Source organism: Pan troglodytes, chromosome 3, assembly GCF_028858775.2.
Source record: "Pan troglodytes isolate AG18354 chromosome 3, NHGRI_mPanTro3-v2.0_pri, whole genome shotgun sequence".
NCBI lineage: Eukaryota > Metazoa > Chordata > Mammalia > Primates > Hominidae > Pan > Pan troglodytes.
This window is the reverse complement of record NC_072401.2, coordinates 100,427,388-100,442,500: the sequence shown is the minus strand read 5'-3', so window position 1 is coordinate 100,442,500 and position 15,113 is coordinate 100,427,388. Positions and strand designations below refer to the sequence as shown.

At 43.2% G+C, this 15,113-nt stretch overlaps 1 protein-coding gene across 5 annotated transcripts in view; it reads right to left on the bottom strand.

Moving 5' to 3' along the window:
* The window catches only part of METAP1 (methionyl aminopeptidase 1), a 67,211-nt gene extending 54,492 nt beyond the window's left edge, over window positions 1-12,719 (bottom strand). For 2 of the 5 annotated variants that reach the window (XM_016951908.4, XM_016951909.4), the window contains exon 1: window positions 12,430-12,689. In XM_016951908.4, coding sequence (XP_016807397.1) covers window positions 12,430-12,543 — 114 coding nt within the window. In that variant the 5' untranslated portion in view covers window positions 12,544-12,689. Of the gene's footprint in view, window positions 1-958; window positions 1,349-12,429 lie in introns of those variants that run through there. The other 3 variants (XM_517355.7, XM_063809700.1, XM_063809703.1) reach the window with 3 other exon arrangements.
* Window positions 12,720-15,113: the final 2,394 nt, after the last annotated feature.

The following is a 15,113-nucleotide window of genomic DNA, read 5'->3' as shown; positions in this document are numbered from 1 at the left end:
TATTTCTGTACTTGGACTCTTCCTTAAAGTAAAGCTGCTAATCTACTTGCTATTACCTACATGCCTCAGCTTGCTCCTACTTCCATAAATACATCCTTTCCCTGCAGAGAATGTCCTCTCCTTCACCTTAATATATACCATTTTATTTACCTACTCATCTATTTGATTTTCACACCTATTTATCAAAATTCAGTTCTTAACTCCTTCATGAGGCGTTTCAAAGCCTGTCTTTACCTAGTACATTGTTCAGCTACTTAGTGTGCTGCTTTTAAAAACTGTTCTTTAGCTGTTTTATCTGTGTCCTCCACATCAGCAATGTTCCTTGAAGATGTCACTACCCCTTCTTCTAAAGGCAAGGACATTACAGGAGGAAGCATACCTAGCACTCAGATGTAGATTTCTAAAAACATTCCTGCCAGAAACCAGGGCTGCTTAGAAACAAGACTGATTGCAGATCTGGGGCTGGGAAAGTATTAGGGAATGTGTTTTATCATATGCCAGAGAGCTAGGAAGCAATCAGAGAGTAATGGAGGAGACTCAAAAGGATATAGAAGCCACTTTAAAGGTGATAACACTAATCAAATTTGAGACAATTTGAACATGAAAAAGAAAACAATCCAAAGCTCCTAATTGAAAACAACAAACATTTGCAACTACTGGTTAGTGCCCAGTACACAACCATTTCTATCTTCTTGGTAGGAATGGTGGAATGTAGTTCATTTACCAGTTGATGAGGGAAAACTCTTCCTTACAGAAAAAAAAAAAAAAGATCAGCTACTGAATGACAGACTTAGGGAGAAAATCACCATTTGCAACCTCCACTGAAATAATTATCAGGTAAGGATCATCGCAATGCTAAAACCACTCAGAGAAAGATTGTTGAGAAAATGCATACTCTCCAAGTGCCAGAATATCATCCCACAGATTAAATGCCAATTGTGAGGTTAAAAAAAAGTACCTGTGCAATCAATGGTGATCTGCTAGGAACAGAACCACCAGCCACTCTGTGCCTCCTGATGTGATGAAATGTGAAGTGGATAACATCACCTATGAGTCTTGTCAACAGCGTTTCACGGTCAGGCGCAGTGGCTCACACCTGTAATCCCAGTACTTTGGGAGGCCGAGGCAAGCAGATCACTTGAGCCCAGGAGTGAGACAGCAGCCCGGGCAACATAGGGAGATCTCCATCTCTACAAAAAGTACAAAAATTAGCCAGGCATGGTGGCATGCCTGTGGTCCCAGCTACTCAGGAGGCCAAGGCGGGAGCATCACTTGAGCTCAGGAGGTTGAGGCTGTAGTGAGCCATGATCACACCACTGCACTGTAGCCTGGGCAACAGAATGAGACCCTGTCGCAAAAAAAAAAAAAAAAGTGTTTCACAAATCTAACAGCAGTTGGGCTTGATTTCTGGCTTACAGAAACTACAGCGGACAAAAGAACAACTTAAAGACACTTTGAGGAAATAGTTAATCAAAAATGTGTAACATTCTACAAGACAACTGACTAGCCTCTTGAAGAAGCTAGTATCATGAAAATAAGATGAGGACTATTCTAAATTAAGAGACATGACAGCCAAATGCTATATGTGAGCTTTGATAGGTTCCTGATTCTATAATCAAAAAGTAAAACAAACAAAAAAGCTTTTATGGATGACATTTGGGAGATAATTGAGAAATTTAAGTAAGATTGGCCTATTAGATGAAATCAGAGAATTCTTGTTAATCTTCTTAGGTGTAATAACAGTATTATAGTTAAGAATGCCCTTGTCATTAGAAAATGTTTGCCGAATATTTAATAGATTCAGTGTCGTGTTTTCTGTGTCTTATTCCCAAAATATTTCAACAAATACACATACACACACACACCCAATACACATACAAGCACACATAAATAAAACAAATACAGCAAAATGTTAACTTAGGTGATGAGTATACTGCAATTATACTATATTCTTCTTTAAACTTTTCTATTTGTTTGAAATTTGTCACAGTAAAAAGCTAGAGAAACTCAGTAAAATTATAAAAAATTCAAGGAAAACATAGTTCCTTGTCTATAACATTCACTAGCACTTCCAGTGCTTTTATCTTTTTTCCAGTACTTCTTGTCTATACAAGAATAGCATAAGCCCCTTGAAGACAGTTAAACCCTTTTAAATTTTTGCAAGTGTACTGATGCAAATAGCCCAGTGAACACTGCTGTTCATGAGTAATACACAACTCCGGACTGGCAAAAATAAAAAGTCTGTTAACAACAAGTCCTAGCTAGCATATGAAACAACATAAACTCTCTATAAGTACAACCATTTTTGTTTTTTGTTTAATGCTAAAGTCTGAGATTTTAGTGCAGTCATCCTAGTATGTACATTGTACTAAATGTGTAGTTTCTTATCCCTCACCCCCAGCCAGCCCTCCCCCTTTCTGAGTCTCCAAAGTCCATTATACCACTCCGAATGTCTTTGAGTACCCACAGCTTAGCTCCTACTTGTAAGTGAGATGACCTGGTACTTGGTTTTCCATTCCGGAGTTACTTCACTTAGAATAACAGCCTCTGGTTCCTTCCACGTTGCTGCAAAAGATATTATTTCATTCTTTTTTTAATGGCTGGGGAGTATTTCATGATGTATATATATCAAATTTTCTTTATCCACTCATCAGCTGACACTTAGGTTGGTTCCCTATCTTTGCAATTGTGAAATGTGCTGCGATAAACATACATATACAGGTGTCTTTTTATATAATGACTTCTCTTCCTTTGGATAGATACCCAGTGGTTTCTACAGTGGTTGTACTAAATTACATTCCCACCAGCAGTGTTTAAGTATTCCCTTTTCATCACATCCATGCCAACATCTATTGTTCTTTGACTTTATAGTAATGGCCATTCTGGCTGGAGTAAGGTGGTATCTCATTGTGGTTTTAATTTGCATTTCCCTGATGATTAGTGACATTGAGCATTTTTTCATATGTTTGTTGGCCATATCTTCTTTTGAGAAAATTCTATTTAGGTCATTTGCCCACTTTTTGATGAGATTATTTGATTTTTTTTTCTTGCTGATTTGTTTGAGTTCCTTGTAGATTCTGGGTATTAGTCCTTTGTCAGATGCATAGTTTGCAAATATTTTCTCCCTACAGGTTGTCTGTTTACTGTGATTATTATTATTTTTGCTGTGCAGAAGCTTTTTACTTTAATTATGTCCCAATTATTTATTTTGAAGTACAACCACTTTGGAAAACAATCTGGTATCATCAAAGTAAAGCTAAACACATATCCTATGACCCAAAAAATTTACTCCTTAGGGGTATACCCAAGAGAAATTTTTGCAAACAGGCACCAAGAATTAGGCACAAGAATGTCTAGAGCAGGACTATTTATAATAGAAAAACCGTAACAACCCAAATTTCCATTGACAGAAGAATGAAAAAGTTATGATATATTAATTCATTGGAATATCACATAGCAGTGAAAACAATGAAAATGAACCAGAGCTACAGTGAAACGGATAAATCTCAGGAACATAATGACAAACAAAAAAAACGCATGTTGTAGAAGAATACATGTAATCATTTTGTTGGTAAAAAAAAATTTCAAAAACATTAAAAATACATTTTTTAAGAAATCAAACATGGAAATGCAAATGAATGATAAACACAAAATTCAGGATATGGAATACCTCTTGGATGAGGGACAAAGAAAAAGGAGCCTTCTGTTTTCACTTGTTTTCCTGGTAACGTTCTTTTTAATAAGTTAGATGGTAGGTATATAGGCATTTACTATATCATGCTTCTTTAGATCCCGTGGATGATTTGCTGTGTTATTTTGTGTGTGTGTGTGTGTGTATGTGTGTGTGTGTGTGTGTATCTGTCCACAGTTCCTTGGCTAATAACTCCCCTAGCCTTGTTGCAGTCTCGTTATATTGTTGGGTGCTTTAGGCCTCAGGAAACAGACTCTCTCCAACCTTCTCCTGCTCTCTTCCTTTCACCCTACCTGAAGGCAAGTGTCTAACCCCCACCTTTGTGATGTGGGTCATAAGACTCTCATTCCAGAGAGGGTCCCACCCCATATACCCTGAAGGAATGAAGCTTCCATAAAAACCCAAGAGGATTGGGTTCAGAGAGTTTCCAAATAGCTAACTGAACACTGAACTCATGGAAGCTTGGCATCCCTTCCCCAATACCTTGCCCTATGCATCCCTTCATCTGTATCCTCTGCAATATCCTTTATAATAAACTAGTAAAATAAGTATTTTCCTGAGTTCTGTGAGCTGCTCTAGCAAATTAACCAAACCCAAAGAGGGGGAGCCATGAGAACCCCAACTTGAAGCCAGTAAAGTTTTAAGTTCCGGAGGCCCAAACTCGTGACTGGTGTCTGAACAGGGAGGGAAAGGGGCAGCTTCGAGGACTAAGCCCTCTATCTCTGGGATCTGACACTATATCCAGTCAAACAGTGTAGGAAATGAACTAAAGGACACCCAGTTGGTGTCCACTGCAGAAATGATTGCTCGCTTGGTGGTGAGGAGAAACCCCCATAGGTTTGGTTACAGAAATCATCTGTGTTGATGACTGTTGTGGTATGAGAACAGAGGGAAAAAAGTTTGAGTTTTTTTCCCAAACATTTACTAATATTTTTATTCTACTCAATATCAAAAACAATTTAGAAAACATACATCTATAGATCCTGACTTTATGGTCCTTAAAACTTTAATTCAAAAGCAATATTAAATTATTCATGTAACAACATTCACATTTTTCTCTATCATTTGTTTAGTGGAGTGAGAAGTTAACAGTATTCTAATAGTCAATCCCATCCCTATTACCAGTTAGTGAAATAATCAGTAATAACATAAATCCCCACTCAGAAGACAAAAAAAAGTTATGACATTTTTAAAACCTAACGGAACTTACATTTACCTATTTTATTGAACGACTAAGCCTGTAACTTGCTGGATAAGACAGGGTTAACCTTCAGAATGTGATGCAAAGATTGGTTTGCGTTTTGCACTTAAATCACAGAAGAATCATTAAACACACATTCAAAACACAGAGAAGTCTCTGTTGCCTCCCACTTTATAATGGTAAGGGAAGTTGCTAAAGTTACAATTTCACTTATCATTTATATCCTAACCACTCTTTAAAGGCTTGAGCCTGTGACCCAGATAAATGCCACATTAGCAGATAGCAGACCCCAATTAACAGGGGCTTTTCTTGGTTTGTTGTTTTTTGTTTGTTTGTTTGTTTTTGAGACAGTCTTATTCTGTTGCCCAGGCTGGAGTGCAGTGGCGCAATCTCAGCTCACTGAAACTCCACCTCTCAGGTTCAAGAGATTCTTGTGCCTCAGCCTCCTGAGTAGTAGCTGCGATTACAGGCATGCACCATCACCACCCAGCTAATTTTTGTATTTTCAGTAGAAACGGGGTTTCCCCATGTTGACCAGGCTGATCTCGTAGCAAGATATCTGCCTGCCTCAGCCTCCCAAAGTGCTGGGATTACAGGCATAAGCCACCGCGCCTGGCCTTAACAGGGTTTTTAGAAATGCTTTCCAACAGACATGGCACAGCTCTGGTATAGCAGGAAGAAATCTTTACTGAGCCTTGCAATAAGTCAGGTTACTGGAGATAAAAACAGGAGAGAACTTATTTACAACTTACAAAGCATGAGAAGTTCCACGGGTTCCCTATCCTAGTTTCATCCATAAGGTGCCCCACACACACATGCACACACAATGAGAAAGGCAGGCCTCGTTTACAGAATGTTTTGAATTGCTCTTTATTCAAACCCAGAGACAAGACTGATACCAATCAAGGAAATCAAAGGAAAAGACTTATAATTGTTGAGCTGGGAGCACTACCTGCCCAAGCATGAATAAAAGAATGCTTCATGTTAAAACTGTAAGGTCAGGCGAAGTTCAGGATCAAGCACAAAGGGTTGTAATTACATTTATATTCCATTACATTAAACATTTGATACAGAATGAAGCTCAACGGTTGCTTTATAAAGTATTTCTGCCTATTTAATATCTATCTAAAAGTGTTTGCTATTGCAGTAATACCAAAGACAATTACAGAAGGAGTTACCGTGCCACTGCTTTTCTTCCGAATATCTAGAGCTGGAATGAGCTTAGCTATGCACTTATGTCTGTCACTCCTATGAAATTTACTAAAACTTAACTAAAATTTTGCAAATATGCTAAACATGAAAAAGATTCACCTTAAAAAACCATGACTAAAACTTGATTTCAATCCACAAACTAAGTGAACAGTATAAGATCACATTTCCTATAGCACTTCAATTTCCAAAAAGGTAACTCAAAGACTGGTATAACTTTTGATTGCCTACCAACCAAATGATGCTCATTTTTTTGTTGTTGTTGTTTTACAAATTCTACTGTAATGCAGGTATATTTCATGCCAAAACTTCATAGATGACCAGAAGGCCCTCAAACCAACAATAATCCACTAACTACACTGTGAGAACCACTGTTCTGGACAAGGATATAGAATTAGCTTAGGATAGTTCAATTCTGGGTTCATGTACCAAATCCTGTACCATTATTATATGTTCCTAAGTCAAAATGATTTAAATTTTCGAGGAACATTTATTGAAGAGTAAACAGAAGCTAAAAAATTGAAAAGAAATTAAATTCAACTATAAGTGAATAAACAAATGACAGTACACCCAAAACAGTCTTTATAAAGGATCACGTAAATGTAGCCATGACATGACACTACCAAAACACTGGTTAAGACATAAGGATGAGAAAATTCTCTAAGATGATATGTATTATGGTTGCCATTTTTGTAAAAACATACACAACTATGTGCACATGAATAAATACGCAAATATGTTCTTAAGAATACACACCAAAATGTCATAGAAATCATCTCTGGGTAATTGATTATCTTCACACATATTTTCTATTTTTCTACAATAAACAATTTATGAAATTATTTTTGTTTTGTTTTAAAAATACTCATAATTTCTCTTTACCTCATCCTATCTTTTTGCTTATAAGAAGCTATGACGTTTGTACCTAAACTCAGCTAACTTACAGGAGTGTTTAAGGGTGGTCTGAAGTGACATGAGGAATTTAAAGAAAATCCCTATAAATAAAAACGCAGAACATGATAATATCTCCTTTAATGAAGATGAATTCCGGAAACACCCTGCACTGGCAGGAATGTTGTTACTGACAGAGAAAGTTTCAGAGGGCAGGGTTGCATTTCAAAGATACTGCATGTTATAACGGCAATTCCTTCTCTACCTTCTAACTCCAACCTACAAGATGCTCAACAAGACTTTCTTCCAGCCAGGTGCAGTGGCTCACACCTGTATAGACAACACTTTGGGAGGCTGAGGCAAAGTGGAACTCAGAAATTCAAGACCAGCCTGGGCAACATGGTGAAATCCCGTCTCTACCAAAAACACAAAAAATTAGCCAGGTGTGGTGGCTCAAACTGGTGTTCCCAGCTACCTGGGAGGCTGAGGTAGGAGGATCACTTGAGCCTGGGAGGTGAAGGTTGCAGTGAACCAAGATCACGCCACTGCACTTCAACCTTGGGTTGACAGAGTAAGATCCCAACTCAAAAAAAAAAAAAAAAGAGAGAGAGAGAAGAAAAACTGTCGTTATTTAAAAAAAAAAAAAAAAAAAAAAGACTTTCTTCCTGGATTCAGTTAATCATGTTACCTACCACTTCTTTTAAAGAACCTATTATTGGATTTGTCAAAAATGTTCATAAACAAGTAACATTTCCCCTCAAAGATTTTTAAGCCTTCCTTGGTACTGATTTTAATAACATTACATATGAGGTTATATGCACAATAAGGCCCAAATTTACTATATGCTCTACTAGGCACCCTGGATGCTCTCTTAGTCACCTTCTGCTCAACTCCATTGAAGAGGATGCTTCATTAAGCAAAGGAGGGGACTTACCCAAGGTCATGGGAGCAAAATCCAGGTCTCCTTCCACTTACACTATGCTTACTACCTTTTATGCCTTATAAATATAAATAGTTACAGATCACTCAGGTCCCTCCCAGCTGATCCTCTAACCAGAGGAGACAGCAACTGCCCTATGCTATTCACAAAGTTAAACATCAGCTAAAAAACTGAAAAGTAACTAAATTCAACCATAAGCAAATAAATGAGTGTATCAACAATATACTATACTATTCAGTGTTTACAAAGGATAACGTAAATACAGAATTTCTTTGTTTTCCATTGCAAGCCCACTGATGTCTTTTCTTTCATGTAAGGAAATGAGGGCCTACTGTGGGCAAGGCACTTTGGAAAATACAAAAATGAGTAAAACACACCCTCTGTCCTCAAAAAATTCTTACACACAAATGAAAAAGACATACATAAACTATTAAATAGGAAGGAAAACTTCTATTAATAAACACAATCGAACATCAAGAACTCTTGGAAAACTCAATTTTCAAGTAAAACTGGTTGTACTCCTCTAAAGAACAAAAGCTTTCCTTAAAATCAAACATCCTAGGCTGGGCACAGTGGCTCATGCCTGTAATCCTAGCACTTTGGGAGGCTGAGGTAGGCGGATCACGAGGTCAGGAGTTACAGACCATCCTAGCTAACACGGTGAAAGCCCGTCTCTATTAAAAATACAAAAAAATTAGCCAGGCGTGGTGGTGCGCACCTGTAATCTCAGCTACTGGGGAGGCTGAAGCAGCAGAATCGCTTGAACCCGGGAGGCAGAGGTTGCAGTGAGCCGAGATCACACCACTGCACTCCAGCCTGGGTGACAGAGCAAGACTCGGTCTCAAAAAAAAAAAAAAAAATTAAGCATCCTAGATAAAATATTTCTACTTTCCTAAACATAAAACAGTATAACAATAAAAAGAGCTAACATTCATTAAGTTTACTAATATGCTAAGAGCTTTACATACTTTGGATTTAGTCTTCATCAAAACCCTGAGATAGGTATTATTAATAGCCCCATTTTAAAAAGATACAGCTGAAAAAGAGAGGTTATTTGCCCAAGTCACATAACTAGTAAATGATGGAGCTGTGATTCAAACACAGCAGTATACCTCTCTATTTTGATGCATTTATCCATTAATTCAAACATTTAATGGCCACCTACTGCATACAGAGCATCATACTGGGAAATGAGAACAGGGCAGTGAACAAGATAAGATCATTCATGAAGTTCACCTTCCGACTAAAAAACAGACATTCTCGGCCGGGCATGGTGGCTCACGCCTGTAATCCCAGCACTTTGGGAGGCCAAGGAGGGTGGATCACCTGAGGTCAGCAGTTCGAGACCAGCCTCAACATGGAGAAACCCCATCTCTGCTAAAAATACAAAATTAGCTGAGCGTGGTGGTGCATGCCTGTAATTCCATCTACTTGCGAGGCTGAGGCAGGAGAACTGCTTGAACCTGGGAGGCGGAGGTTGCGGTGAGTCAAGATGGCACCATTGCACTCCAGCCTGGGCAACAAAAGCGAAACTCCGTCTCAAAAAAAAAAAAAAATCCTCATTTTTCTAACAGGTGAGGTAATCATAGATTGCACAAAAGGTCATAAAGGAATAAACAAGGTGGTGTGACAGAGTAACTGGGAATGCCTTACTTCTGTTAATGGTGTGATAGAAAGGCCTCTTGCAGTTTTGTTCTGTTTGTTCCCAAAGACAAGCTGGCCAGACAGCCAGGCCAGGGACCAGAGCAGTAGAAAGAAAGACCTCCTAGTGATCAGAGAAGGGTTAAGGAAAATCCCTAATTTCTTCTTTTTGGTTTTTCGTTTTGTTTTGTTTTTGTTTTTTTCTTGAGACAGAGTCTTGCTCTGTTGCCCAGGATAGAGTGCAGTGGTGCAATCTCGGCTCACTGCAACCTCCACCACCCAGGTTCAAGTGATTCTTGTGTCTCAGCCTCCTGAGTAGCTGGGACTACAGGCGTGTGCCACCACGCCCAGCTAATTTTTGTATTTTTAGTAGAGACAGGGTTTTGACATGTTGCCCAGTCTGGTCTCAAACTCCTGACCTCAGGTGATCCGCCCGCCTAGGCCTCCCGAAGTGCTGAGATTACAGGCGTGAGCCACCATGCCCAGCCAAGCCCATATTTCATCACAGATGTATAAAGCGCTTAGAATAAGTTACAGTGACTTGATCAAGGTCTCAAGCTGGGATTGGGGGAACAGCTGTGATTTCAGAAGACAGGTGACACTTCGGAAAGGAAAGAATGTAAACATAGCCTTTGGCTAGAGCAAGAGGCTCAGAAGAGGGGTCCTGAATGTGGGGCTGGAATTCTGAAAGCAATGAGGGATACGCATAATCAGACTGCGGGAAAAATAACTTCTGTACAAAAGGTTTTGTTTGATAGGGTTTTTTGTGGGCGTTTGTTTGCAAGGGGAGGAATTACAGTAGAGAAATCAGAGAGTATGACAACTGATTTGGTGGGAAATTTTAAAAGCTGACCATAGGAGGTGGTAACAGAAATGAAGAAAAAGAGACAGTTGGGACAGCCACTCTGGGAATATTTGAGTGCATGTCTAACAGTGATACCAGAAATATACCTGCAGAATCCAACATGTAAATACCTCCAATCCTAACACACGGAATAAACCCTAGATGTTTTGTTTTCACAAATGTGTCTAGCATTTTTCCACAAACCCCAGTGATTCACTTCTTTCTACCTGTTTCATGAATGTGGTTTCACACTACCTTTTTAAAATCTTAACAGAAGATTGTCATACATATTAATTCAAAATGCCACCTACTTTTAAAGTTATTCTACTCAGATGGTACAACTGTCAAAAGCAAACACTGTTTCTTAAGTTCAGGTCCCACACAGGCCACAACAAGATAAAATTTGGAAATTTTAAAGAATCTAAAGGACGTGTACTAGGTTTAACATGAGTAATGCTCAACATGTTAAACCTAGTACAGGTCCTTTAGATTGTTCAGTAATGCTATTTTTAGATCAAGCAACACTCCTCCATGTGCAAGTTTTTCCAAATTATACTAACAAGGTCAAGGATCATATCCTATCTAAAAACAAGACTGTATAACACAGCTAAGACCTTTTGCAATCGCTTATCTACAAATATTGTGACGTAAAGATTGTATTTATTTATATCTTTACGTTTTTATGTTTTATGTTGGAAAACACTTTTATTATTTGTATTGTGTTTATATATCTGCCTTCATTCTTATTCATATTTTTATTTATGGCAGGGTTAAATCGTACTAGAATCCTTTAAAAAATAAAGGACTTTACATTATAACAGCATTTCACGTTCCTTGGATAATCTGGGTCTCAGAAGAAGCTTGTGAAACTTACAAAGAAAGCTATAATCATCCCCTCTGTACAGTGTAACACTGGAACTCAGAAAGATTAAGTAACTTTACTAATTCAAGATCGCACAGTAACTGGCAAGGGCAGGGCCCCAATCAGGCCTTCTCTTTATTCCTGCTCTCCTCCCCACAGGACGCTACCAATTTAATATTTGAATATTCATGTGCCTCTCTTCACTAAACCTGGACTGTAACTAAGAGCCATACTATTGCCGCCCAGCCCTCATCCTGGGTCTCGAAATGCAGCAGCAACACTAGTACTCTTCAGTAAACAGAAACACGAGCACACGCTTCATTCTGGACCCCATTCAACGCTGGGTTTGCTCTACTGCACAAAACTTAAAATACACTACAGCATTCACGCCTAACCCTCAATGGAACTGTCCTTTTCACTCTGGGAAATTCAGTCACAGGTGACTCATCCCGTTAGCTTACAGTTTTGTAGATTAATAATTTTATATACCGAAAGAAAAGAATGAATTACACAGACCTCTCCCTTCCCCACCCCCAAAGTTGCTTAAGTGTCAAAGCACGGTAGTAAAGCACAAAGAAGTGGGGCTGGAGCTAGCTAGCGTTCCTCCTCTCTGCGACTCCGACGGTCCTCGGGCCACCCATCTCTCAGAGCCCGGCAGGTACCTTCAGCCCCCCACCCCGCAGGGACCCGACGGACGGCCCGGCAGCCTCCAGCACCCAGACCCGAGCCCCGCCGGTGTTGCGGATGTGGAGGCTCGCGACGCTCGGGCTGCCCTCCTTCCCGGCGCCGCTACCTGCCTCCGGCAGCCCGCACACCTGGCGGCCCCCGCCCCAGCGCGGGGAACCGGCCCCAGAACGCGGAGGTCTAGCGCGGCCACGCGACCCCGCACAGCCCGCTTCCGCCCCAGCCCACATGGCCGCGGCGGGTGGCGCCCCCGCCCCCGCGTGAGCCCAGCGCGGTTCCCGAGGACCCGGGGACCCCAGGAGACAGGAGGGGGCGGTGGCGACGCGGGTGGGGGGAGGAGGAAACGCGGCCGGGGGGAAGAGGAGGAGCGCGTCCCGACTCGCCGCAAGGGCGGGAGGAGCCAGCAGGGGAGAAGCGAGGAGGGGTCCCGCAGCGGCGGCATATCCGCGGGGCAGCGGGCGTCTACCTGCGAGCAGAAGTACGAGCCCTGGATGCCCAGCTTGATGCAAGTGGGACACTGGAGCTTGGCCTCACTGCTGCAGCCGTCTGTCTCGCACACCCGCGTCTCCACGGCCGCCATGCTGCCTGCCCGCTGGAAGAGCGCCTCACCGAGGAAGAGGCGGCGGCGGGAGGGAGGAACTGCCGAGCGGAGGGGAGGGGAGAGAGATCCAGGCGGGGGAGGAGCTCGGCCCGCCGCTGGCCTGGGCGCGGGAGGGGGAGGAGCCCAGGGCCGGCCGGGACCACGCAGCGCGCCCCGCCCCCGCCCCGCGCGCGCAGCTGGTGCCCCGCCCCGCCGCCTTCGCCCCGCCCCCCGCCGGCGGTGCCTGCGTGCCCAAGCCTCCCGGCGGCGCGCACATTGGGGCTGTAAGGGAGCTCGGCAAGGCCCCCCCCATTCGGCGCCTTCGGGCGTCGGCCAGCAGAGAACGCGACCTGCCGGCGCCTGACGGTGAGGAGCCGCCCTCTCGCGGCGCACTCTCTGTGCCTACAGTCAGATAAGACAGTCGTCCTCACTGACGAACACCCAGGAGCCCTGATCATCCCCGACACCCGCAGGCGGCTAGAGAGGACGCAGCGGCTGCGCTCCTCTGCGTTGGTTTCCCCCGCCGCTCCTTGGAGAACAGTCCCCTGGGTTAAGTTCTGTTTCTCACTGACATTGTCGGGTCTGAGGCCTAAGGACCACCGCTCATTCACAGAAAGGAGAGCCATAGAGCTGTCAACGGGACGGTGGGCTGGGATTCACATCTGCCCTCCCTCCTGCCAGACTTTATTTTTCCACACACCACCACCTCCCCTTCAAAACCGATAGTGCTAGTAATAGTAACACAACTATCAGGTATTCAATACAAATAATTTTTTTGTATAATCCCAGTTGATTGCTTCAGCAGTAAATAGAGGAGAATTGTGCTGATCCTGAAATGTCAGAGTCGAAAGAAGCTGTAAAGGCCTTTCGCTGCGAACCTGTTGCTTCAATCTTTTCAGCTGTATTCCAGGTCGGCTGTGTTGTAACTCATGCTTGAGTGCCTCCTTGTCACTAGGGAAGAGCGAAAAACTAACATTTACTGATCACAAAAGGCTGTGAACTTTGTTATTGTATTTTTTTAACTTCTCCGTACTTAATACACCAGAAAAGCTCATATTACTTTTATTTTTAAGAACTTTGTTTTGGCTAGGAGCGGTGGCTGATGCCTGTAATCAATCCCAGCACTTTGAAAGGCCAGGGCATCCAGGGCACCAAGGCCAGCGGATTCTTTGAGGCCAGGAGTTCGAGACTAGGGTGGAAATATGGCAAAACCCCGTCTCTACAAAAACTAAAACTAAAAACTAAAAAATTAGCCGGGCATGGTGGCAGGCGCCTGTAGTCCCAGCTACTGGGGAGGCTGAGCTGGGAGGATCTGTTGAACCTGAGAAGTCAAGGATATGGTGAGCTATGATCCTGCCACTGCACTCCAGCCCAGACGACAGAGCAAGACCATGTCTCAAAAAAAAACACTTAGTTTTGCAATATAAGCAGTAAAAATGATGTAATAAAATCAAGTAATAGAAATGTTTACATGCATTACATACATATACTTTTGTATACAAGAAAAAAATCAATAAGTATGTATATATGTATAAAATATTTTTTAAATAAAAACTGCACCATACCATATAAAGTAATTTACTTACCTGATTTCTTCAGTTACTATGATGTAAACTTTTTGTTTGTCATTTGGTTTTTCTTTGAGACAGCATCTCATCCTGTCAACCAGGCTGGAGTGCAGTGGTGCTCACAGTGAGAGGTGACAGCGAGGTGACAGCATGCTGGCAGCCCTCGCAGCCCTCGCTTGCTCTCGGTGCCTCCTGGCCTCAGCTCCCATTCTGGCCGTGCTTGAGGAGCCCTTCAGCCCGCCGCTGCACCGTGGGAGCCCTTCTCTGGGCTGGCCGAGGCCAGAGACGGTTCCCTCAGCTTGTGGTAGGTGTGGAGGCAGAGGCACGGGCGGGAACCGCGGCTGCGCGCGTCGCTTGCGGGCCAGCTAGAGTTCCAGGTGGGCGTGGGCTTGGCGGCCCGCACTCAGAGCGGCCGGCCGGCCCCGCCGGCCTCGGGCAGTGAGGGGCTTAGCACCTGGGCCAGCAGCTGCGGAGGGTGCGCCGGGTCCCCCAGCAGTGCCAGCCCACCAGTGCTGTGCTGGATTTCTCGCTGGGGCTTACCTGCCTCCCCGCGGGGCAGGGCTCAGGACCTGCAGCCCGCCATGCCTGAGCCTCCCCCGGCCCCACCGTGGGCTCCTGCCCACGTGGCCCAAGCCTCCCCACGAGGGCCACCCCCTGCTCCAGGGCACCCGGTCCCATGGACCACCCAAGGGCTGAGGAGTGCGGGCTCACAGCTCCGGACTGGCAGACAGCTCCACCTGCGGCCCCAGTGCGGGAACCACTGGGTGTAGCCAGCTGGGCTCCTGAGTCTAGTGGGGACTTGGAGAACCTTTATGTCTAGCTAAGGGATTGTAAATACACCAATCAGCACTCGTATCTAGCTCAAGGTTTGTAAACACACCAATCAGCACCCTGTGTCTAGCTCAGGGTTTGTGGATGCACCAATCCGCACTCTGTATCTAGCTAATCTGGTGGGGACTTGGAGAATCTTTATGTCTAGCTAAGGGATTGTGAATACACCAA